The sequence below is a fragment of the Oxyura jamaicensis genome, chromosome 2, assembly GCF_011077185.1.
Source record: "Oxyura jamaicensis isolate SHBP4307 breed ruddy duck chromosome 2, BPBGC_Ojam_1.0, whole genome shotgun sequence".
Lineage (NCBI taxonomy): Eukaryota > Metazoa > Chordata > Aves > Anseriformes > Anatidae > Oxyura > Oxyura jamaicensis.
This window is the reverse complement of record NC_048894.1, coordinates 17,020,813-17,045,964: the sequence shown is the minus strand read 5'-3', so window position 1 is coordinate 17,045,964 and position 25,152 is coordinate 17,020,813. Positions and strand designations below refer to the sequence as shown.

General features: G+C 40.2%; 1 protein-coding gene and 1 long non-coding RNA gene across 2 annotated transcripts in view; one reads left to right on the top strand and one right to left on the bottom strand.

The window, feature by feature from the left end:
* Positions 1-6,812, top strand: part of RAB18 (RAB18, member RAS oncogene family) — a 15,175-nt gene extending 8,363 nt beyond the window's left edge. Inside the window, exons 4-7 of the mRNA XM_035318074.1 lie at positions 1,820-1,892; positions 3,378-3,496; positions 3,574-3,640; positions 5,093-6,812. Of these exons, the coding sequence (XP_035173965.1) occupies positions 1,820-1,892; positions 3,378-3,496; positions 3,574-3,640; positions 5,093-5,268 (435 nt within the window). The 3' untranslated portion in view covers positions 5,269-6,812. The remainder of the gene's footprint in view (positions 1-1,819; positions 1,893-3,377; positions 3,497-3,573; positions 3,641-5,092) is intronic.
* Positions 2,246-25,152, bottom strand: LOC118162113. Its single transcript, XR_004748294.1, has 3 exons — positions 25,139-25,152; positions 7,568-7,572; positions 2,246-2,374 (listed from the first exon to the last, which is right to left on the bottom strand). It is a non-coding gene; the product is annotated as an uncharacterized LOC118162113 (long non-coding RNA).

The following is a 25,152-nucleotide window of genomic DNA, read 5'->3' as shown; positions in this document are numbered from 1 at the left end:
GGAATGACCTGTGGACAGTTGACTAATGGGGCAGTTCTGTTTATCAGCTTCTTCTGCAATACTGATTCTGGGTCTGCTGGGATAGGAGTGGAGAGGAGAAGGAGTAGGATGGTACTGAACCACTCAGACTTCAAAAGTGTGAATGTGGCCATTCCTAGATTATTTTTTTTTTTATAAGTAATACATTCTTTTAACTTCAAAAGGGTATGCTTACCTGCCTGATGTTATGTCTTTATAGAACATTTGAAAATGCAGGTATTGCCGTTACAGATCCGAGACTTTCCTGCATGCATAGTTCTTCTCTGTACTTGACAGCTTTTAAAAGGATGCAATTCTTAACCTAAATGGGTTAGGTGAACTTTAGTAGAATACTAATTGAGAATTATTGTGTTGTATGCTCAAATTATGCTCAGAAATGTTACCTCTCAAAGTAATGTAGCCTAAAAATGTTAGCTGTCACACAGACTTACAGGCTTGAGTCATTGTTATTTGTAGCAGATGCAGCTGGAAAAGGGAGAGGCAGAGTTTGTTGTCTTAACCTTAGTGTTCAACATTTGCTTTAGTTAAAAGTAAGGCTTCCAGATTCAAGGCAAGTGAAGGAAGAAAAAGTATTTTCAAATTTTTCCCTACATACTCAATTCTGCAAAGCAGCACCATGCTTGGACGAGTTGAACCGTTTCAGTATTCAAGCTCAAAATTCTTATAGCAGGAAAAAACAAAACCTTGATTCTCAGCTTCCTTGGAAAGTAGCAGAACATGAAATATCCATTACAATTATGGTGCTTTTAAAGGGCATCATATCTCAATTAAGAAGTGGGACTTCTGTCTTAATGTGAAAATAGTAATCTTCACTAGAACATAGGCTTGACAAGGAAAAAAAAACTTCAACAGCCCGCCAGTTAGTGACTATGAAGAAGTAAGTCTGAGGTAAACTGGAAATGAAAGGCATGGAAAACTGCATCATGATGCAAAACCAGCTTGAAGTATGTGGGATTCAGTGAGTGACTTGTAGAAACTTGGAAAGCCAAGTGGAGTTATTCAGGTTCTTTGGCAGGGAGCCAGTTTGAACCCCTACTGTTTCATGTGTTGAAAAGGTGGTGGGGTGGTTTGTTCTCTTGTTGCGTTTTATTTTTTTATGAAGGTGACTTCAGTTGACAAAAAGTTTAAGTAAGCTTCTAACCTGGGGTAACATGGATGAAGTTAATTTAAGTCTTTGATGCATAAAATCTGCAGCATGTATAATGCTGAGATAGTGTGTGCTATAACTTAATCTCTGACAAGAAATCACCATTCTAATACTTGTTTTTTTGCAAAGCTGTTGACACTTCAAATTTGAGATTGTAAATTCAACTTCGTTTAATAACAAACAGAAAATACTTATTTCTGCTTCAGCTCTGTCATAGCATGTTAAATGCATTTACTGTGGCTGTGTGGATGGAGGTGTTAGAAGTGAGGGAACTACTTTTGTGGCCACGGGTTTTGACGCTTGTTATAAAATCTGAGTGCTGCTTCTGGCTGGCTGCTGCCCTGCTAACTGCACAACAAATGCTTCAGCAGAAATAACTATGCCATTGTTACATAGCCCAGTTATTCACTACACTTAACAGTTTAAATGTGTTTCCCAGAACAGACTACACAGAATCTCAAAGTTAATGTGCAGTAAAATGATGGGCAGCCATAAATTGAGTTATGCAGCTAGTTGTGTATGCTAAATGACTCCGAATCTTACTTTGTGTGTTCACTAGAAGCAGGATACCTGAGAGCTAAAGTAGGTTCTGCTCAGATTCTGAATAATGGAAATTTCTGAATGGCTTTTCAGGATACTGCGGGTCAGGAGCGATTCAGAACACTAACACCCAGTTACTACAGAGGTGCACAAGGTGTTATCCTAGGTAAGTATAGCTTTGTCTGCTGTTTTGAATAAGTTAGTGTTTTTCTAATGCACTGGGGCTACACAAACTCACATTACCTTTCTATAATGGTGAATCAGTATTAAAAGTTGTTATATGTGTGTTGAACAGCTCGCATACTAAATAGTCTGGAGTTTGATGTCTAACCACTTTCTTGGGTAGTCTTTCTCACCAATCTGAGAACCACTGATTTTTGCAGGAGTTTAAAAGCTGCTGCTTTTCAAAGTGTTGAAAGCTTTAAAAGTAAGCAAGCACTATTTAGGAGCTAGAGAGCTCTGCTGTTGAGATTAGCCCTCTATCTTTTTTTAAAAATAATCTCCTACTGTTTCTTTACCAAACAGCTCCCTAGAAATAAGGCTGTTCTTGCAAGTCAAACTATAGCTTTGATTGAAACCAACTGTTTGTGTCCATCTGCACATGGGAAATGAGAGTGAAGGAAAAAAGATTTTCATAGCTTGAAATGGCTGTCACCAGATAGTCACTGCCTAGAAGAATTTAGATCTAACAAGGTCTGTTTTCTGTCTACTCTTGGTGCCTCTTGTAGCTTACATCCCATTCACGTGCTAAGTAGCTTGAAACACTGAAATGCTGAGGATTCAGTATTTTATTAATATTTGTGAGGATTTGGTGGTCATTTTACTTTGTTGGCTAAGTGAGGAGTGACTGAAGGAACAGGGGTTGTTTTAGTCTGGAGAAGAGGAAGCTGAGGGGAGATCTCATTGCTCTCTAGAACTGCCTGAAAGGAGGTTGCAGCAAGGAGGATGTTTGTCTCTCTTTTCAGGTGACAAGTGACAATACACAAGGAAATGGCCTCAAGTTGTGGCAGGGGAAGCTTAGGTTGGATGTTAAGAACAATTTCTTCATGGAGAGGGTCATAGAGCATTGGAATGGGCTGCCCAAGGAAGTGCTGGAGTCCACAGCCTTGGTGGTGTTAAGAGATGTGTGGACATGGCACTGAGGGACGTAGGTAGTTTAGTGGTGGAACTTGGTAGATGATGTTGATAGTTGAACTTGATGACCTTGAAGGTCTTTTCCAACCTAGATGACCACGATTCTATCAGTAGCATAGCAGCAGCATTGTATAAATAACACTCCTAGTAATCAAAAGTGAGATAGAATTGGTACAAAAGGTCATGACATCTTCTTCTTGGCATATCTTAAGTATACTGGTGTTAACAAGTATCCTGTATCGGGTTTGCAAGCGTGGGATTCTTTGGAGAATGATAGACTGCCATCTAAACTAAGTTGTCTAAACGTAAATGAATCTGAGAACAGTAGATACTAATGCAGAGCGACTCTTAAGATTGTCATCATCAATGATTGGAGCTCGTGAATGAAGTGTGAACTGGAATTCATGGGGCTCCTTTGGTTTTCTAATTCAAAAAACATAATTTTTGCACCTTTTTTTGCACCATAATTTTTTGCACCAGAAAGATACTGTGACTTAATATTGCTGATATCTTTCAGTTTATGATGTCACGAGAAGAGATACTTTTGCTAAGCTGGATAACTGGTTAAATGAACTGGAAACGTACTGCACAAGGAATGACATAGTGAAAATGCTTGTTGGAAACAAGATTGATAAGGTAAACTGAATTCAACTGCAGTAAGCATTCTGTTTGTATGTTTTATTAACAATACGTACTAATACTGTGTCTTATAGGAAAACCGTGAAGTTGACAGAAATGAAGGTCTCAAGTTTGCAAGAAAACATTCCATGTTGTTCATAGGTATGTTACAGGCATTTGCGAAGATTTTACTTTGTTGTTGTTGTTGTTACATAGTGAAAGTACTATTTCTATAGGATGCATACTTTTTATACATGCAGTTCAGCTAGTGCTATTTCTCAGCTGCAGTAGGTACAAAGATGATAGATATACCCTTCTTCTTTAAAACTGTCTTTAAATATGCCCATAAGTCTAGTCTAACTATGGATGAATATACTGAAGTGGTCAGTGAGGATTAAGGGTGGAATACAGCATCTACTGTAGTCTGAGAAAACATGTTTTTGTTTTGGGGTTTTATCTGATTTTTTTTTTTTTTGGTCCAGGACTAGTTGTTGAGTTAATAACAGAAGCTATGCAGTATTCAGTACTTTATTTCAGTATTTCAGCTCTTCAGCGAAGAGCTGGTACGTGACAAATGTGCATTAGAACTTGGATGTAAAAATAGGTGGGAATATAATTAACTTGCACATGGTGGGTGGGATGGAATAGTGACATAGTCATGACTGAAGGAAAGATGCTGGTCTCATATTTCTGCAAATGAGTTGGGTTTTGTAGGCAAAGCCTTGTAATGATAAATTAAAGTGGGTGGTGAAGTGATTCTTTATGCACAAGTTTGTTACCTATTTCATTTAAGGATCAGCAGGGATTACTTTATAGGATGACTCCAGTACCAAAGCAGTTCACTGACATGTCCTGTACTTGGACTTGTGTTCCTCATCTTACTAAGGACATTTCTTTGTATAGAATCCTGCAGTGCTTCTTTCTGGCTGCATTGTCAGATGTGAAAATGGAAAAAGCTCAAAGTTGAGGTATAAGCTGTTAAGTGCGTGGAAGATAAAAAGAAACATGAAACTGAAAATAGATATATGTGTGCGTGTGAGCTAAGTGTCTGCAAGGCTGTATAGAAGAACAGGGCAAGCCTTAGTGGAATTGAACAGTTACAGATGGTATCTGTTTGCTCATATAATATACGCTGTAAGCAATGTTTCTTGGGTTTAGTGAAAGAAATACTCCGGGATGAGATTTCCAAGAATTATGCTAACTGCAGAAGAAATAAAATCACTTACTGCTTTTTATCAGAATAGTTCTGTGGAGGCTGACTTAGAATGCTACAATATAGAGTCCTTTGCTTCTTATGATGTAGTAGTACTTCAGTTCTTAAAGCAACCAGATTTTTCAGACTTTTTTTCCCTTTATTGAACTGCTTTCTACAGAAAAAAAAAACTTACCTCCCATACATTCTAGTGACATTCAATTTGAAAGCTCTCTTAATAAAGCAGCAGCTCAAAAGACTTTCTGGCAACAAAAATCTGCATACCTGCTAATTCTGGCATAGCTACATGTTAGTTGCGGAAGTTGTAAGTCTAGGTGGTAGGTTAAGACTTAACTGAAAGAAAAAAATAATAAGTTATTGGAAGGTATGCTAACATTTGACTTCTTGCATCCCTTTTCCAGAGGCAAGCGCAAAAACATGTGATGGTGTACAGTGTGCCTTTGAAGAACTCGTTGAAAAAATCATTCAGACTCCGGGACTGTGGGAGAGTGAGAGCCAAAACAGAGGTGTAAAATTAACAAACAAGGAAGAAGGATATGCAGGAGGCGCATGTGGTGGATATTGTTCTATGTTATAAACTTTGGGAAGCTTATTCTTTGCATATTTAAACAGATAGTGACATCTTTCTGTAAATAAATTCATTAAATGCTATTTTTAGGGACCTTGCAGTTTGCACATATTTGTTTTGTATCATGGCAGTGAACACTAGTAGGAAAATCGTTCTGCAGCTTTCCCAGTTTGAAAATGTTATGGTAAGCATGCCCAATTTGCGATCTTCAGGTTTTTATAAGTAGCATAAATAACGTGCAAGAACAAATGCACTAAAAGTGTATACATCCATCATGTAACTATTCTAAACAAGTCCATCTAAAACATCACTACATTGTCTGCTTTTTCTCTTGTTTTTAAATACTGTTTAAATTACAGAACTATATAGTGTGCACAGATCTTAAAAACAATGTAAGCTATGTTACATTTCATCTCTTCTGGTAGATGCTTTTTATGATATTAAAAACGGCACGATTATATAGCTTTTAGACATGCTGAATTTTTCTTTCAGCAAAGCTGTCTAAAATACAAATTGGCACAGGCCGTAGTTGATATCAGCACCTTCTGGAAGAGATGCTTTGAAAGCTTCTATTGCAAAGCTGGGAGATGCCCTTCTTTCTTTTTAATCATCACTTCAGTTGATGGCTTAACTGGAGTTTTAATCCTGTGATATTTATATACTAAATTTGTGGTACCCTTGCACTCTAGGTTTTTATTATGCAGTCTACTCTAGACCTGCTGTAGGAAGTCTTCATTTTGGCACGGGGTCTAAATGACATCTTTGTTCTTTTATTGTAATCAATTTGCCACACTTCGGTACAGATGCCTAATTTTCTTAAATGTTTGTAATTTAACTATCAAACTGTAGTTCACTATGGCTGTGAAGATCTCTATTACATGTCTGCTTTGTGTGGCTTACCCGTTCAGAAATACAGCTTCCTGTCACAGATGCTAACTGGGAAGCTCTAGGGCTTCTGTATGGAAAATACTATTGCAATGAGTATTCACTTGAATTTCCTGTATCGAAGCCAATGGTTTGTTTCAGAAGACTTGTATAGGCTAATAAACTTCTTTTTCCACAGTATTCAACTTTTCTAACCTCTTTCTATTGTAGAGTTGTATATTTTCCAGCACGTGCAATTTAAACAAGGTCACTTCTTACACAGGAATTGTTTCTGAGTTTTGAAGGACGAGATGAGGATGCTGTGTTAATTTTTAATTTCTTTTTAATAATCACTATAGTGCAATCAGTAACTGAACTATTGGGCAATTTCTTGTAAATACAGTGAATGACTACCTTTTATTACTGCAAGGTTTTGTGTACATGTTAGCATACATGATCTGTATTTTGCAGCAGGTCTTGGCTACTTCTGTTAAAATACACTTTTCACATGGAAACTTGGTTTTCTATTGTTTGACACTTGCTAGAAAACAATACCAAATTTGAAGACTTAACCGTGCTAGTTGTTTTTACCAAATACTGTATCTATAGTATTGTTAATGTAGTAGGATAATTTAAATATGTAAATGTAATTGATATTAAATACACGTACATATTGTATTAAAATGTTAGCTTTGTATTGCTGTTTCATGATGCAGAATATGTGGGCTGAGCAAATCTTATTTGTTAGTATTGAGGTCACTAGTTACCAGTTCTGTGTATGTTAGTAGTAGAGGAAACTTGTAGAAACATAATATAAACTTACTCAGTTTTAATTTCAGTAATACTGGCAAGTATTGTAGTACAGGCAGAGGCTTGTAATTTATTTTCATACCTATTTTTCCTTCAGTCTGGATACATCCCTATATAAGGAAGAGACATAATTTTTAGTTTATCTCAGAAAGGTCCTTTTATCACAGGACCAGGATTCATCTTTTATTCTGACTTTGGCAGATCTGACAGCTTCCCTTCCCAAAGGGAGGAACTGCAGGGTACTCTGAATAGTGGGGATTGTTCTGTGAAGAATAAACTCATTTGCTCCTTCTTTCCCTGCAAATTCTTTTGGGGGGGTTGGGTGAAGGGGGGCAGAAGAGTATTCTGAAATGGCCTACTTGGTAATCTACTTAGTAAGACTCAGAACACTTAGCTGTCTTGTATTTTTTTTTTTTAAAGGCACTTTCTAATTGACTTGCAACAAGCTTTTCTGTCTTTCCTCTTTTAAGCCTCTGTAGCTATGTTTGTGGGGAATGGCTTTTCCTAGAATTTCACTTCCCTCCTTCCTCAAGAAGCTGTGTGTATTGGAGGGTGGTAGGTTTCTGTGCTTCCTGTACCTTAGAGCAAATTTAGCATCAATTACTTTAGCTCTGCTACGTTCTTTGTTTCAAACCCTTTCTTTTGTTTTTGGTTGCCATCTTTCAAATGAGACTGTTACCATACTTCCAGTGTTTTCCGTGTGCAGGTCAGAGTTGTATCAGTATTTTTTCCAAGAGCACTTTCACTATTTTGGCTGTCATGCAACTATGTCTAAAACTACTGCAGGCTGCATCACAGTTTCTGCTTAATACTGGTTTAAGGCCTATTTGCTGTTAGAAGTATGCATAACAGATCATTCAGTCTACCTCAGCAAGTAGCTGAGGGATAAAGGGGGTGGCTATTGTTTTTCATTAGGTAATGAGAATATGTCCACTTCCATGGCAGATGGTTTTTGTATGAAAGTACTGAACTGGAGTGAGATAACTGAGAGGTCTTATGTGATCATGAAACAGAATTAAACCTTAGGTTATTTCCAGTTCATTTACTCTGTTTTCAATATTAAAAATGTGGAGTAGCAGTTAGGTACTTGTGGCTGGCAGAGGTGGTTCATAACCTTTACACCAGCCTGGAACAATATGGCAGAGCAGTTGAATCATCTTGAATTTACACTTGTGAATATTACCCAGTGTTGTTATGGTTTTGTCTTGGATTACCTCTTCCACGGTTTTTAGGAAGGGAGATGGGATAGACTTTTTGTGTAGGCTTCAAGGTGCTCTTTTTATCAGTCTAACATTTCTGCTAGCAGGGCTTTTATCCAAAAGACAGCATCACTTTTCCTGTTCTATTGCAATAATGAGATCAGCAGCTGGCTCAAAGTAAGCCTTAACAAAATGAAAATGTCAATTCAGTAAGTCCCTAAACAATACCATCAACTGTCTCCTCAACCTTGGCAGAACTTCAGAAAGCAGTGGTGTTCTTGCCACCATTACATACTGCAGTGGCACCTGATCTGTATGCTTCATTTTGTTTTCCTTATCTACCAACTACCTGAAAGATACGTAGTGAATTGCAGTAATTCTCATCCTGTCCTATGGTTTTGAGTAGTTTAATAGCTTCATGTTTTGAGGCTAAACTGGATGTGTTTCTTTTTATTAAACACTTGCAAAACTTGGCCAGCCTGTGCTGTGAGCAGCACGAGTTACTGCTATTTAGCTACTGGAGGGCTGATTTAAAAACAAACAAACAAACAAAAAAACTCAAGGCATGTGCCAGCCCACCTGTGCTACCTTGTTCAAAACTCCGGTAGTAACTTCTGGTGTCTTGCTGTCCTTGATGAAGGTGTCAAGTAGCAACATCAGTATAAGCAGGGCTTCTACGTGTTGCCAGGTAAATCATTGCGTGGTTTGTAGATGTAGTCGAGCCTTCAAGGGCAAAACACAACGTGTTTTTCCTGGTCATTTTCCAGCAGTGTTTGATTTCAGGGGGGTGGGAGAAGCACTCCATTAAAGCAGTCTCATTTTGTAAGGTTTCCATATACCTTGCTCACGAGTACCTGTGGCACCTTAATTAAAAATTGGAGGGTTATACAGGCGAAGAACTGTGAAGCGGTGTTTCTAAAGTGCTGTGTGCTTGCTTTGCGTGGCTGCTTTTAATGCAGGAGTAAGAAATTTTGTCCCCGCGCTTGTGCCAGAGTAACATCTGGTCCTTTCTGTTTAAATTGAAACGCTCATGGTGGTTAACTACTGAGGATTTCTTCTCATAGTACTAGCTTCTGTAGCATCCACGCACATCTTACATGAAGTGATGGCAAAATTCCTATTGAAGTTCCAGGACTCTGGGGCACTGCTTCTGTTATCTTACAAGGTCCAAAAAAAAACCACAGAAGCCTTAAAAACAACAAAAGTATTTGGCGATTAGAGTCTTTCCTAGTGTTTTCTGGGGGATGATGGGGTCGGGATTTATTTGGCTCTGTAAGTGTCTTCTGGTTGGATCCTTTCAACAGGAGTGTTGATGTCAGCACAAAACTTTGACGTAACTTAAGCTTGAGCCATTTATTGCTTTTTATGAATAGGAGCAAAACTAAACCGGGGTTCAGGGATGAAAGATTGCAATAGTCCAAACTGTGAAGGCAGTAAAAATATTTAAGTGTGTACTAAATATATTTAGATATGTATCATCTCTGAACCTCAACTTAAATATAATAAGTTATTACAAGTCAGGGCAGATAATGATGACAGTAAAAACAACAAAAAAAATTGTTTCCAGATGATACGGAACCTCCCATGTTTCCATTTGTGCCAACTGTGTCTTGTCTTGTTGCTGGGCACATCTGGGAAGAGCTTGGCTCCATCCTCTTTACTCCAGGTGTTTGTATAAATTGATGAGATCCCCCTGAGCCTTGTCTTACTGAGGCTGAACAGTCCCAGCTTCCACAGCTTTTTGTCACAGAAGAGATGTGTCAGCCCCTTAATCCCCTCTGTGGCCCTACCACTGCACTCTCTCCGGTTTGTCCATGTACCTCTGGTACTGGGGAGCCCAGACCAAGCCAGTACACTCCAGGTGTGGCCTCACCAGTGCTGAGTAGAGAAGCATCGCTCACCTGCTTCCACCTGCTGGCAATGCTCCTAGTGCAGCACAAGCCACCACTAGCCTTCTTTGGGGCAGAGGCATGTTGCTGCTCGTGTCCACCAGAACTTCTCCCCAGGATCCTTTTTATTCAAAGCTGCTTTCCAGCTGTGTAGCACCTGCGCTGGTGCTTGGGGTGGTTCGTCCCAAGGTGCAGCACTTCCACTTTTCTTTTGTTGAGCTTCGTGAGGTTCCCAGTGGCCCTTAAAATGGGGGCATTGTCCCCAGGTGGGCTTGAACCACCAGCCTTTCGGTTAAGGCCGAATGCGCTAGCCTATTGCACCACAGGGACTCACAGTCTGCTGTTTTCCAAAGAGCTGAATTCCTGATTGTGCTCGGTAACTGCTGAAGGTGGTAGCTGTGTGTGTCAGTGACGTGCACAGAATGGGAGACATCCAGGATTGCGACCCCAGGCTTCTCACTGCACTGGGGAACTGGAGGTTGGAGGTGGGATGGTTGTTGGCCAGGTCTAAAGGTGAAGTTAAAATTTTGGGGTCAAACTTAAATCTTTATTTTTCAAAGCTTTATAGGTGTACTACCTCAAAGAAACAACCAATAAAATACAGTTTCTAGTGTTTGTAAGTATTTTTCACCAGCCGGGAATGGATGGATGCATTCCCTTGTCTGTAGATGGAAGCCAAAGGGTGTGCCTTGGAGATACGATGATAGTGGGGTTTGTTCGGTTAATGGATCTGTACCTCTTGTATGTCAGCAGTTTCCTGACAGAAGGCAACTGTCTCTTTTAATATCTTAGCCTTTTTTGTTTGTTGTTCATTTGATAAAGAAAACACAGTAAAATGTTGGCTTGAAAATGGTAGAATTGCTTTAAAAGTTTAGCAATCTCTGCAAGATTGCACTTTGGAGTGCTGACAACATTGCTGGCAAAATCCTCCTGCGGCTCAACTGCATGAGCACAAGATGATGTGTGGGTAATTGTTTTAGAGGGAGTCTGAGTAGCTTTTTTGGAGGGGTAGGGAATACTAGGTAAAAGGAAAATGTACCTTTTAGTTGTAAGAGCACATAGCCTTCTCCTGATATGGAGTCTGACAGATAGCACCTTCCTATCTCTTCCCACAATGTTTCAATCTGCCCTTAGAGTCTGTGCTGTGTGCCTCAGAACTGTGGAGCTGGGGTCTTGCTCTGCTGGCTGCTCACCCTGAGGATCCAACGGGAATGTCTCTTGGTTCCTGCACGGCCTGCGTGCCATGGTGTCCTGGCACAAGGCAAGGGTACGGAGCAGTTTTCATCCTGAGCTGGAACCAGAGGGTGGCTGAGCTCTGTGAGCCTGGGAGCTAAAATGTCCTCCTGGGTGGTGGAGTGTAAATGTAAGGAGTGAAAAAAAGCTGCAGAGCAAACCTCGCTCAGTACAGGACCTTCTGTTTTTCAGTCAAGTATTAATAACGGTCTTTCAAATGGTTTCCATGATAATCTGTTGGAGCACTAGCAGCATTCAAGCTTTGGCAGTAGTGTTTGAACTAAAAAATTATTGGTTTTCAAGACTCTGCAGGCATTACTCATGCTCATTTTCTGTGACCTAGTGTTTGAGTCAAAGTTTGGAGGAGAGAGAAGACACTAAATTAGCAGGTCGAGTTGGAAGAGACGAGTGCTTAGGCACGGAGGTCCTTTTTCAGGTCTGTGGTCTGGCTGCAATGGAGCTGTTGTCACAGCACGTTGCTCTGCTTCTAGGTGGGAACCACCAGATGTGACAGGGCTCTTTTGTGTCACCTCTGAATGCCTGGGCCTCACTCTACAAATGGAGCAAGCTGGGTGCAAGGATGGTAAATGAGTAAGGATGTGAAAACCATCGACAGACTTAACACAGCACAGGTGTGGGAGTGGGTTGAGACGCTGGGTGCACGCTGCTGGAGCAGTGCAGGGCTCAGAGCTGCTGGCATAGCTGGCACAGGGAAGGAGGGAAACTTTTGTTATTTCACAGGCAAATGTGTAATGAAATATGATGGGCTGAGCCAAAAGGTGAGTTTAACCATAGAATATGCAGCTTTCTATACTCTTCTTCCTTTGAGGAGGAAGAAAAAGCCATTTTTGGTCTTCTAACCTCCATTTGTCTGGAGAGGAGGGACAAATTACATGAAGCCAGAGCAATCAGAAAGAAGTGCAATGGGGTTTCTGCTGTAACTTTTAGGGAGAGTAGCGATACCCGAAGGCTTTCAGTGATATGCTTCCGTTCTCTCGCCCTTTAAAATATGAGTAGCAGTTTTCTGAAACTGGAAAGCGCTTTAAGATACCACAGTAGTCTTTCTACCCCAAGAAAGGATCAAGTAAACTCAAACCATTCATGCATTTAAAATATTATTAAGCAAAACCCAGCGGTGATGATTTTATTGCTGCCACAGATGACCTCTACCACTGTTCTGGAACCTCAATGGGGGACGCTTTTGCTTTTGTTTGACCTTTATTTCCTTTGCTGTAAGGAGATCATGCTCCTTTCCCCGGGGCTCCTGCTGAAAGCGGTGTTTGCCAGGTGATGCTTATGTGCTGACTGGAACCAAGATGAAGATTGTTTCATTTATGACATGTAAAATGAAGAAGCAGTTAAAGTTCTCGCTGGACAGGAAAGCTGCTCATTGCAAAGTGATGCCTTTTCAATGTTTTTCCACTTTCTGTGTAATCCAGTACAGAACTAGTAACGTAATCTCTCTCTGAGCCTGCATCTCTCCTTCATGCCTCAGTCTCTGTGGATACGAATAGTATCAAAAAGCTTAAACCTAGTAATAGACTTAATTCTTGGTGCGACTCTAAGGAAAGCAGCTTAACTGCTTTGTACCTCGGTGGCCCTATTTTCTATACAGGGAAACATCTTTAGGACTTCTTTGTTGTTGTTCATTAGAAGCAGAGTTTTTAGCTCAATCACCCTGTGGTAGTCTGAATATTTCAAAATGGCTGTGGTGGGGTTTTGCATCCTGGCTGAGTCCTAAAAGGCTCTGGCGTTGCTGCTAGGGACTCGTGAGGGGAGGCAGATCCTTGGGGATCATCACTGCCAGCAGTGCCCTGCTGAAGGCATCGAGTCGGTGGACTTGGAAACGCATCAAAACACATTAAGGGAAAGCAAATGATGGAGAGTCCCTAATTTCTCTGGCAGATGTCTGAGCATTTTTTTCAGCCCAAGTAAACCATACAGTTGAAAATAATTTCACTTCAGCTATTTAAATTCATGTTTTCTCATTTGTTCTATGCTCACATTTCTGTCCTGACCCAGGCCCATGTGCCAGTGCTCGATGACCCTGTGTGCCTTCCCGCAGCCTTTAGCCCCATGCTTTACATCCTTTTAGAGCTAGCAGTGTGGCGGCAGCCACGTGCAAGTGATTGCCATTAGGATGGTTTCCCTATGCTCAGTGGAAAGTTCTAGGTCTAGTGTAAACTTAGGAATAAAATAATACTTTAGGGATGCCCAATCCTATAGGCATGGCTGAAATTGTGAAGGGGAGAAATGACATGGTGCTGAGGCAGCAGCGTAATTTAATGGCTACTTACCCTAGGAATACTGTGATGTTTTGCAATTACTTGCAAACACCCGATTGCAGCATTGGAAGAAGGATTTCTTTGATGTCTCTGCAGGGGAACTATTTAAAGCAAGCTGTTGCTATCTGTTACACAAGTGGTTACGTACCTTCTAATGTTCTGCTGCCCCAGTCATGCTCTAGAAACATGCACCATGCTGGAAGAGTGCTGCCTCCTCCTGCCACGCTCCAAAATCCACCCTGCACCTTCAAAGCCATCAGTGATAGCAGAGGGGCTGGCAGAGAAGCACTCTGCTGCTTGATTTACATCTATAGTGTGGACAAAGTCCACCTTGCAAGTAGCCTGCCCTTTTTTCCCCAGGAACGCCAGAAATTTGTATGGCAAAACTGATGTGGGAAAGTGAAGGAGCAAATTAGGAAGAAAAAAAAATCCTGTGAGTGTTAAAGACAGAATTCACTTCATTCTGCCTCCTCCAGTCCCAATCTGCTTGCAAGCAGAATTGACATAAAAGTCCATTTACAGGAGTGTGCCATTGCTCAAGTGCGTGTGTGTATCATATGAAAAATGATATCTAATCATGTGTAAAATACCTTTAAGCTGTGAGTTTGTGTGTGTTCTCATGCTCTGTAATCTCTGCCTCCCTTGCAGGTTTTCCTGTAGGCTTTGCAGGGGTTAGAGGAGTTTGCCACCAAGCAGAACTCTTTCCTCCAGAGCCTTTATCTTTAAAATGACCGATTGAAAAATCCCCCCTTTGCCTGTGTGCAACTGATTTTTATGAAGTCCTGTCAAATCTCCTAATCCCGTTTTGGTCTTCTGGTGCAATTCACTTTTATCCCAAAGCCCAGCTCTCCAAATTTGCCAAGGAAAACACCGGGCACTATAGAAAGAACGTTTTAAATGAAGCTGCTTTGAGGAGCCTGTTAGTAAAGTTAAAAAAAAATAAAAAATTAAAGAGACAAAAGTCAATGTGTTTTCATATCTTAAGTATATATATTAAAAAAATATTTTTTCAATGGTCTAATTAGAGACTAAGTGGGTCCTTGAAACCATAGTCTCTTTCCTCACTGAAATTTAATATTTCTCAGTTAATATGGGACAATGAAAGTGCTGGGATTTTTATTTAAAGACCAACACGAACATTGTAATAAGATATCTGCAGGAATAACTGAAATGCTGCAAAATGAGACTGTGCAAAGTGATACAAGAGAAGGACGATAGCCTGTCTTGGGCATCTGCAGCTATCCCTAACTGTAGAATGTGAGCTCTCCACAATCATTATCCCTCTGCAGTGCTTTGAGACTTGCTAAGTCACTGCAAGACTGCTAGAAGCATTTAGGTGGCAAAATTGTTCTGGAGTATTTGGATACAAACTTTTGTGAAATCCCCCAGGGAGACAAAGAATACTGCAGCTTTAACTAACGTGGCTGAGATCTCACAGGGTGAAGCCAACTGGTTCTGTTCTTCTAGTATGGTATTGGTAGCTTCTCAAAAGTTCAGCGGTGAGATGTATAAATTTCACTTAGGGGCACTTGGAGTATGGGGAAATAGGGATTATGGCTTGACTCAGGAGCCATTAGTTTGTGTAGCCAAGGGTGGCTGTGTACTTTTGTTAAAGCACTATGGTTTTGGGTAAGAGGATGTTGTTATGCTTCCTCTGGATTAGAGCAGATCCCAGTTACAATTTTGCTGTTGGAAAGAAATGTATATAGATAATGTGCTGGATGTACAGCACATGTACAGCTTGATGTATGCTCCTGCAGTGGGATCATCTTACCAAATCATCCTGATGTTGCTATGGGGTTTCCTTGCCCCTCTCAGTCTGTCTGTCTGTCTATCTATCTATATATTTGGTGACTGTAATGAGCAGTGACTTAAAATTTTTACAAATTCTTGATAAAAATGAAGTGTCTGCAGTGTTGTTCCTGCACTACTGTCTGAGGTTCCTGGTTGACATTTACCTTGTAAGTAATGTCAGTTTGATCTACTGAACACAGTGTTTACTGATATCATGTAATTTTGGATTTTTCTTTAGCTTATCTGATGATGATGTGTCAAACTCGTTGAAAACCTGCATCATTTCCCTTACTGCTTGTTTGCCCCAAAGAAGGAAAATGGATTTTCCTCTTTCCAATAAACAGTGTTTAAAAATATTTAGTTCTGCCAGCTACTTTCTGGCCAACCTCAGTTAAAGACAGGCTTTTGACTACTCTTGTGTAGCCATTTGTCCCTTATTCCATTAGTTTTGTACAGTTACATGAAATTCTGAAGGATATAAAATCCTTAGCAGGCCTTTTAGTTCCAGTTCTGCTCTCCGGTTCACGCCTGCTAGCTGCACATTGATTAAAATATGCTTTCGTTATTTCTCAGTGGAATACTGTAGCATCTTTCTGCTGCATTGTCTGGGACTTATGTGTGTATAGCTGGCCTCCAGATCTTCCTGCTTGCCTTTCTGGGTACTGATACAGCACTGTAACTTCTCAACTTCATGGAATTTTGAAGAAAAAAAAAATGAAGTATGCGTGAATGTAGGACTCCCACAACTTCAGAATTCCACAATTCTTGTTATGACATAAAACTCAATAGTCATCTTGAATATTTAAATCAAAAGCAACATCTTAGCCTTGCTGGCCACTGTCCTCTCACTGGTGTCTGAAATCTTGCTTTTCTATCATGCATTAACACAAAAGCTTTCATAAGTTAGACAAAATACCTCAGCAAAGCTCCCTGAAGTTCTGCACATGTAGCTGTAGCTTATAGATGGAGAAATTAAATTCTTGTATACTTGCTGGCTTCAGGCTTACACTAGCATATTTTCATTTATCTTAGTAAGCATGTTAAAAATTACACCTTTAGTTAATCTGGTTCAGGCAGACCATGTAGAAAAGGCCAGAGATGGAGCACAAAGAACGACTTCCTTAAGACTGAGCAAAAATAATGACTTTATCCTGTAGTGGCTGAATGGCTCCAGCTGGCTTTTGTGGTACAGTACAAGAAACCTCTGTGTGAAGCGGTGTCAGAACTCAGAGACTGGCTGGTGTGTTCCCTTTCTCAGTGCACTGCTCCGTGTGACTTCCTGGATGCTCTGAAAATTACAGTAAAATCATAGCTGAGAAAGTGACTTCCACAAAGAATAACTTGCTACAAGAGACAGATTGGGAATGCAAGGGAATTCGGTGTGTGTGTGTGTGTGTGTGTGTATCATTATTTATCACAGAGTAAACTGAATGCCATGAAAAAAAAGCAATGAGAGAGAGCAGGACTGTTTTTATACCAAATGCTTTTCGAAGCCTCTTCCATAAGATGGCAGCAGCTTATTTTGTGAACTGGGCTGGGAGACTGATGTGAAAGGGTAGCTGCAGGAAGCCCTAACAACAGCCATTCATTCTTCTTCTTCATCTCTACTTGTTTGGTACATGTCCGCTATGGTTGTCTTCATAGATTAGCTGGAAACCTTGCTTCATGTGATAAAACATTTTCTGTTATTTGATGCAGAGGTGGTTTTATATACCTATATTTATATACTTGTTAATACAGACAGAGATGCTAAATGACAAACTGCAAGAGACTTGTTAGTATCAAATTACTCTTCAGCATGCACAGCGGTGAAGTGTGCAGCGAGCAGGGGAAAATTACTCGTTTGCCCTATTTTGGATTGTTTTTGAAGTGTTCCACTTCATGTGGTTATTTTGTTAATAACTGCACAAAGCGACGAGCTTTGTGAGCAGGAGAGGTAGAAGAACAGCTGGGATTTTCTCCCTCAAAACCTGGAGAACTGTTTAATACCACGGTCAAGCCAAACACGTTTTCTTTTGAAGGAGGGGATTGTGGAGAGGTGGATTATTATTAATTTGCATAACAGAAGGCAGTTGAAGGAAAAATATTTAAGAGGAATGATTTTCTGAAATATTTTGACATAAAGAATTTTATATTTCAGGTATTTTCATTTTCCTGTCTAAACGTTTTCCATGTTTTCAGTGACACCCCCAGTTGCATGTGCAATACATTTTTATTCAGGTTGGCTGTCTCCTGTTCTTCTGATGGATTTTTACCTCTGCACTTGGGTATCAAACACTCCTCACATTAGTACCAAATATTTAATAGTCATACACTGCTCTGATACCCTCTAACAGAAGGTTCTATTTAAGTGCAAATTATTATTATTTTCTCCTCAGTATTCTTTCTTGTTCTGAATTGCTGGATAACATGGGAGGAGCTAAAAGAAACCTATTTTTGGCTTTCTCTGGTGCTTACATTTACTGGCTAATGTTAGTCATCTGTTTGTGTTTCCTGTGTCCCATTAGAATCCAATCCATCAAGGGCACAGGCATTGCAGTAATGAAGTTGTAAACTTGAAAAGTGAGAGGAATAAAACTCTGTGGTATTTACCTTTCACTCATTTGTTAATAGAACTGCCTGACTGCTGTGATTCTGATTTCTGTGTTGGTGGAATAAGATGTTAGAGCAGAGTCTGGAGGGGTCCGTCACAAGCCAGGTCCCACGTGGATCCTTCCTCCCTTTCATTTCACCTCTAACTTGCTGAGCACCCCAGGACTGGATCTTGTCTGGAAGTAAATAGGCCAAATACAGCAAGTCAAGTGGTTTCCACAGGCATCCTGGGAAAGAGATGTACCCAAATTACTGATGATGGGAGTACGATGATTTAATCCTGGAGGAGAATCTGGGGGTTTAGAGGCTGAAAGTATCTCTTTCTTAAATCTCGGACCTGCTTTTCTACTGAAAACAGCAGCCGAGATGGGTTGTTTTATCCCTTCTTCTTTTCTCTGTGCCTCAACTTCAATTGTGCCTCAGCTTCACCTAGGAAAAGATGGACTTTCAGCTCTCAAATTTTGGCCAGTAGTAAAGTTTAAAGTGCCTGAAGAAGTTATGCTTGGCAAGAAATGCAATACTTTAAGGGGTCATTTCATTGTTACTGGTCTGCAGTGTGTGCTGCCTGATTTATACCAAGGAGAGTCCTGGAATGTGTCCTGGTGACTTCTTTCTTTCTTTCCAATTAACTTTAAGGAAATAAAAAAAGAGATGAAAGCAAGTTATTTGAATAACATTTAAGATGTTTTATTTATTCTAGAAAGGTTCAAATTCTTTCCAAGAGTCCTCTTCCATTTTCAGAATGCAGCCTTTTTCACCTCAAGTTATTTGTATTGTGATAGCATCCATAGGCTCTGGTCAGGATGGCTCCAGAGGGCTTGGGGAAACAAAATGAGTGAAATGAAGTGGAAAAGTAAATGAGAGCAGTTCAGAGTGTACGGGGAACACTGGAAGTACGAGGCTGGCTTGCGGCACTGAGCACGGGAGCAGGTCAACATGGAGCTGGAGGCTGAAAGGGGAGGACTGAGTTCAAACGAAACCTCCAGTTCATCCAGTTTAGATGGGTTGGAGGAAGCTGAGAAGGGTGGCCCAACATCTAGCTATGTGTTAGCCTAAGGATGGGGCTTTTCATGGCTGCCTGAAGTGCTTTGTTTTTCCTTTGTGCAAAGCTGTGTTACAGAACAAGTTAATGATAATGATTTTGGTTAGCAACTAATTCCTTCGGGCAAATGGCTTTAAGTCAGTTGTGTATCAGATGTTGCCACATAGTACTTTGTTTTGGTGTTTAGCCACAAATAACTCATGACAATATTTTTGTATTGTAATACACCATAATTTACTCCTAGCAAGCATGTAATTCCTCAGAGACAGAGTGGCATTCGGCCTATATGTTCTTTGGTCTGCGTTATATTGAATCCAACACAATGGGTGCAGCTGAATGATTTAATGTCATCCTGAAAGAATTTAAACAGGCTGCTGAAAAAGAAAACAGGCCATGGAAATAATTTGTAACTAAATGTGTTCATAAATATAGGGCCACAATGTACACAGAGGTTGTATAATGCAGTCCCCTGCTGAACTTTTAAATGGCCTTGGATACTTACCCCCCTGTGGAATAAGGAAAAAAAGCATCCTGTGGGGTGAATTCCATTACATAGTAAATTCTGTGAAAGGCTCTCCTCGTGTCAGGCAGGTGGAAGCTCATCATTCCAGGAGAGCTCAGGAGAAAGAAGAGATGCACGCTAAGCATGAAAGTATTCTGTTTATTGACATGCTGGTTTGAAGCACAGGCGAGAAATCCAAGAAATCTGCTAATATCTCCCTCCTAGGTGGAGGTAACCTGTGGAGGTTTCAAGACTCCTGCCTATCAAAGCAAGCAGTTTGCTTGTTCGCTGAATGTTCTCAGGAAGAAAAACCAGTCACGGAGCTATCGATAGCTTTTCTGTCAGCTGGCCTGTGGTGGTGCACATTGGGACTTGGTACAAATATGAGTGTTCCTGCAAGAAGATCCTGATGTGACACTAGTGCTAGGGACAGACTTCATTGCAGCAAAATCAATACAAAGCCAGGGTTTTGCTAGATAAGTCCAATTATCTGCCGGACCACATAAAAGAATGATGCTTGCTTTATTAGGGTAGAGAAATAGCTTGCTTGGTCACCCTGACTTGCATTACTTCTAGCAAACTGACCTAGTTTTGATTTTGAAGGGATTATACTTTAAAGTTGTCAGTTTTCAATTCCAAAAGTTTATTAACTTTTTATTTACTGAAGAAGCCATGTGATTCCTTGCATTAGGATGCTCATTAATTCTGCTGTATTTTAGCTGTCAGAAACCTACTGAAAAGGGTTCAGAAAATTTCCTTGCCAGATATTTCAGTGTACTTTAGACAATTTATTTTATTCTGCTTCTAGCTTATTTTATTTAAATTTACACTTGAATGATTTCCTGAACATGGGCCTAAATAAATTGTTTTTATTTCAGAAACGATGCAAGCAACTTCAACCAATACTAAGGAAGTGTATGACTTCTCTCTTGAAATTGTCTCTAAAGCAATGATAAATAAGATTTTGGGGGGAGTAAAATTGTCCCTAGAGCTGCAATAGGATCTGCCAGTTAGCAATTTTGCAGCCCCTGAATCCCACTCAGCACCAGGGGGGTCTTGGTGTGAGCTTAAGGATGTGTATGGGGTGGGTTTTGCTGCAAGGTGGAGGCTGTGGTCAAAAATGAGAAGCAAAATGTACTTAATGAAAGGTGAGACCTCTTGCAGCACATCCTGCCCGGGGTCTGGTACTCACAGCCACGAGGGCTCAAGCAGCTCACCGTCTGCTGCTGTTGTAGTGTTTTAAGGTGGTTAAAGGCCGGGCCAAAGAGACAAAACACAAACAGGAGTTTTCTCCCCCTGGTTGCATCCATACAGGCTGATGCTGTTTAAAGTGCCCGTTCTTTGAGAAAGTGGTACCAATAAAATACGTCCCAGTAAGAAGCCAATTTATGTACCAGAAATGACTACACGTGTTACATAATTAGAATACCTGCCCCGACTCCTGAAATCCATCACTGTTGGGCCTGCTTTTAATCTCGTGTCGTCTCTCCAGCTTATGAGATGAAATGTAGCTGGGGAGCGTTATGAGAACCAGATGGAGGGCCTGGCTGGAGGGCTGGCGGGCTTGGAGACTACCTTGGCCTGCTCAGATCACAGCATGCTGTGTACCCTTGAATGATACCTTAATCCATGATAAAGACAGACAGCTCACTTTTCCAAAATCAAAACCATATCCATCAATGGTAACCTCTTTCCAACGCGGCACAGGCTACTGCTGCTCGGATATAGGTAGTCTGGAACAGCTTGACATAGGCAGAGCTGGATGGCTACACATGGATAAGATAAAATCATTCAGCTACCTAATAAATAAATTTGAAAGATATTCTAAGATGATACAAATTCAAGTACTAACGTGATCTATTATCCCAGAGGGATGTTTGCTCCACCTTTCAGTCACTGGATCCTGATTTATGGTACACATTTCTAGGCTTTATTTTTTAAGAAAGAGAACATTTAAAATATAGCTGGTTGACCTATAGCTCTCTGCCCAGCTATCTTCATGCTGCTTAAATTAATACAACTTGTCCAAAAATGTAGTTGAATTGAAAGGTTTTTAAGTCAGCAAGGATTCAGTTTAGGTAACTAAATGTTATTCCTACATGGTAAAATACCAGTAGAAGTAAAGTCAATAAACTCTAAAGGCAAATGCACTAAAGAATTCTTATGCATCATGATTTTCCTCATGCCATCAAGGGAAAAGATTGTATTTTATACAGGAACTGAGATGTTTCCCTTTCTGTAGTCCTGTGTGGATTTAACTAAAGCAGCAACTAAGAGAAACAAGACGTTTCATAAAGAAAGCCTTGTTGATAATTATAGAGTGGTTGTAAGCCTATGTTCATAGCCTTTATTTTTCTTGTTCAGAACTTTATTATGAATCTTTAAGTTTCAAATGACTTTTGATACTTTGAATGTGTGAGACAGATTTTAGGTAAATAAACATGACTTATTATTTTGGGATAATACTTCAAATATATATTTTAAAGGGTGTGTTCTTTGTTTGACCACATATGACTCTTACAAGTCTATAAGCTAACTGTTCTAAACCGGATTATCAGATTGTAAATAAGAGAGGACAGAGCAAAAGGGAGAAGTAAATGCTGTTTCTAGTGATCAGTTCTAGCTCTAGCAAATCAGCCTTATGTTAAGCAGGTGCAAATTATGTATTGGTTATTCAAAGTTTTCATCATGGTCAGAGTTAGAAAAATTAATCGTAACAGCATAAAAATTTTGTGTTCATTTGTCTAATTACAGTTTGTATTTATGCTTGCATAAAAGTAAGAGACTTTGACAGCTCTCTTTTGAACAATCTGCTGTGTTTTTTATCTTCCATGTGTTTGATTAGGAGTAGAACGCAGTTGATGAAAATTTGAAACTTAGCTTACCAAGTTCTGTCCTTACAAAGATAAAATATCTTTTTGGCTAGGATTTTGCCTGCTGCTTTTTTAATATCTCCTGAACTCCAGTGGTGTCCTTGTTACAATGTAGCCCTGCAGATGTGAACAATTTGGTAGTAGTAGTAACATTCAAATGTAAGGCATTCATTGATCTGGAAGAAAAACTTTAATCTATGCAATGGCTTTTCTTTCCAGGTAGTGTTCTCTTTGGTAAACTATTTACATTAATCAATATATTCTGCTGAACACCAAGTGTACGACTCATGCAAGCCTGTACTCTGTGTTATATATCATAGTGTTTGAAGCACTGTGAGTGCTGGGGAATTATTTTCACAAAGCATTGCTTCAGAAGGTTGTGGACCTCAGAACATCATGTTTTGAAACTTTTGAAGGCTTAACAAAAGACTCTCAATCCACCAGAAGGGTGTGAGCTGACTGTAACAGCTTGCAGTGCTGCTACTGACAGCATTTGATGGATATCCAGATATAAGCTCCACAGACTTTTCTTCGCTTCAATCTTTTAATTTTTTTTTATCCCCCCCCCCCCCCCCCCCCGAACTAGTAGCAAAATTAATCAAACCAGTCTTAGAGTTCATATTTAAAAGTTTTAAACTTCAGAGAGCCAGGCCTTAAGCAGTATTCCTTCTGTTTTGCACTAGTAGTATCTCTATTTGCATATGATACCGTGTATTTTTCTGATTTACTATTTTAGTCAAGGAAGGAGAAAAACATTCAAAGCATGTTGTAAGTTATAACAAATAATGTTACTAATTTCTGACATGCTGAAAAGCCTAGAACCCGTAGTCTGTCTGGTTCAGATTTGCTCTATCCCAAGGTGACATGCTGCTCCTTATTCATGCTTTATTTGGGATTCCAGACATTTAAACTATGTTATTCTGCTAGTGTATACAATGCATTTATTTTATTAGGCATAGTGGCTTTGTTATTAAATGCCACCCAGCGTTTTCAAGGTGGCTTAGACTATAAGCAAAAGGGCAGTGTCAACTTCTAACATCTACAACTTAAAACAGACCTGATACAGCAAAGGGAAAAACATTAATCATCACATGCTTGAGTGCCAGCAGGGATAGTTGCCCTTGCATGGTAAGTCAAATCTTACAGGCAGTCATCTCTGTTTCAGTCTCACCTCTTGGTATTCCTTGAGCAGCAGGTAGACTTCTGGTAGCTTTGCACTGAGGAAAGCGGTGGCAGAACACCTCTGGAAAGGTGGCTCATGACCAAACCAAGTGATGATGTCCTGCCATAGAAGATCTGCCAACAAGAGGCAGAGCCCTGGGTGCAAGTTTTGTTGTGCTGCCCAGGAAAGGTGAGCTGTGAATGGCATCAGGTGCGGAGGCTCACAGGGCCACAGCTAAAACTGGTCTCATTTTATATTTGCAGCTGTTCTGTCTGTGCCTTGAAGGGATGTTTTGCATGGCTTAGGGTGATGCTGAAGGCAGAGATGGTGAGGACGTGGGTGTGTTAGCAGTCTCCTCTGAGTCTGTGTTAATGTTTTCTGCCTGTCATTTGCTTCATATACAATATATTTCAATGTGAAGAACCTAGCTAGAGTAAATTGTTCCACAAAGAAGAAAGCAAAGCTTTTCACCATCTAATCAATATTTCCTTAAGACGTGCCAATGTTTACTGAGCACAAGTATGGTCTTTCTGCTATAAATCATGTCAATTCTGACCCTAAACCTTCCCTGCCCAGATGGCCTCTCTCCTGATGAGTGACGTTTAGGACTGGAATATTTGCAATTAGGACAGGGACAGTGTGTGTGCTACAAAGCACATACTTGGGTGCTGTGCAGATAGTAATTGCTGAGTTACTCATGATGATAATTTTTGGGAAATTCAGAATGCCTCAGTATATATGACAGATTCCTGGATTTTGACCAAGAGGGTGTTATTTATAATAAACATCAGTATTCTTGCCATCCACTGCAGCTAACTACCATCTTGGAGGAAGATTAGTTTGTGCACTTGTGTTGCACACAGACATATACAAAGTCTAGCTTTCTCTTGAAAAAGCTTGATGTTTTGGTAACTAACTAAATGAATAAACATACAATCTTTCAGGAGCTGGCAGAACAGCGTCTAGTTCTGGTTACCCTCTTTGTTTCCCTCCACCCTCTGGCTCTCACCGTAATTGAAGACAACTGCTCTGGCCACTCAGCTCAGCATCTGCAAGATGAAGTTATACATCTCAGAATTAAGGTCTCCAGACATGGCACTCAGTTGCCAGCACATTTCTTACTCTCTGGTATGCTTTGGGCCTCAGCTTTGGCCTCAGAGCTGTCTACTTGTCTCTGAGACTGCTGCTGATGCTCTTCTAGCCATGGTGGGTAGCTCTGGATTCCTGTGATGCTCTCTATAATATTATGCAGAGGGAAAAGAATGGGGAATGTTGTGAGAGACAATTATATGGGACTAACAGTAAGCTCATTTTAATTGCAAACTCATCCAGAGCAATCCGATTATTCTCAGAGCTTACACCCCATATTTTTCTGTGACATAGATGTGAGCTGAAGAGCACTCTCTGCCACAGTGCCCTGGTTCAGAGTACCTGTTATTTCTGTAGCATCAGCAATTGATATTTTATTTTATTTTAGTGGAACAGTATTACCAGAAAATTGTTAACATTTGCATGGAGAAGGTTAACTCTTTTAAGTGGCTTCATGCCATTAAGTAGGAATGTAACCACTCCAGTATAGCAGTTTGTCCACAGAGAGGAAAAATAACCCTTCAAAACCCTGGCACCAGTTCCACATTAGAGCTAAATT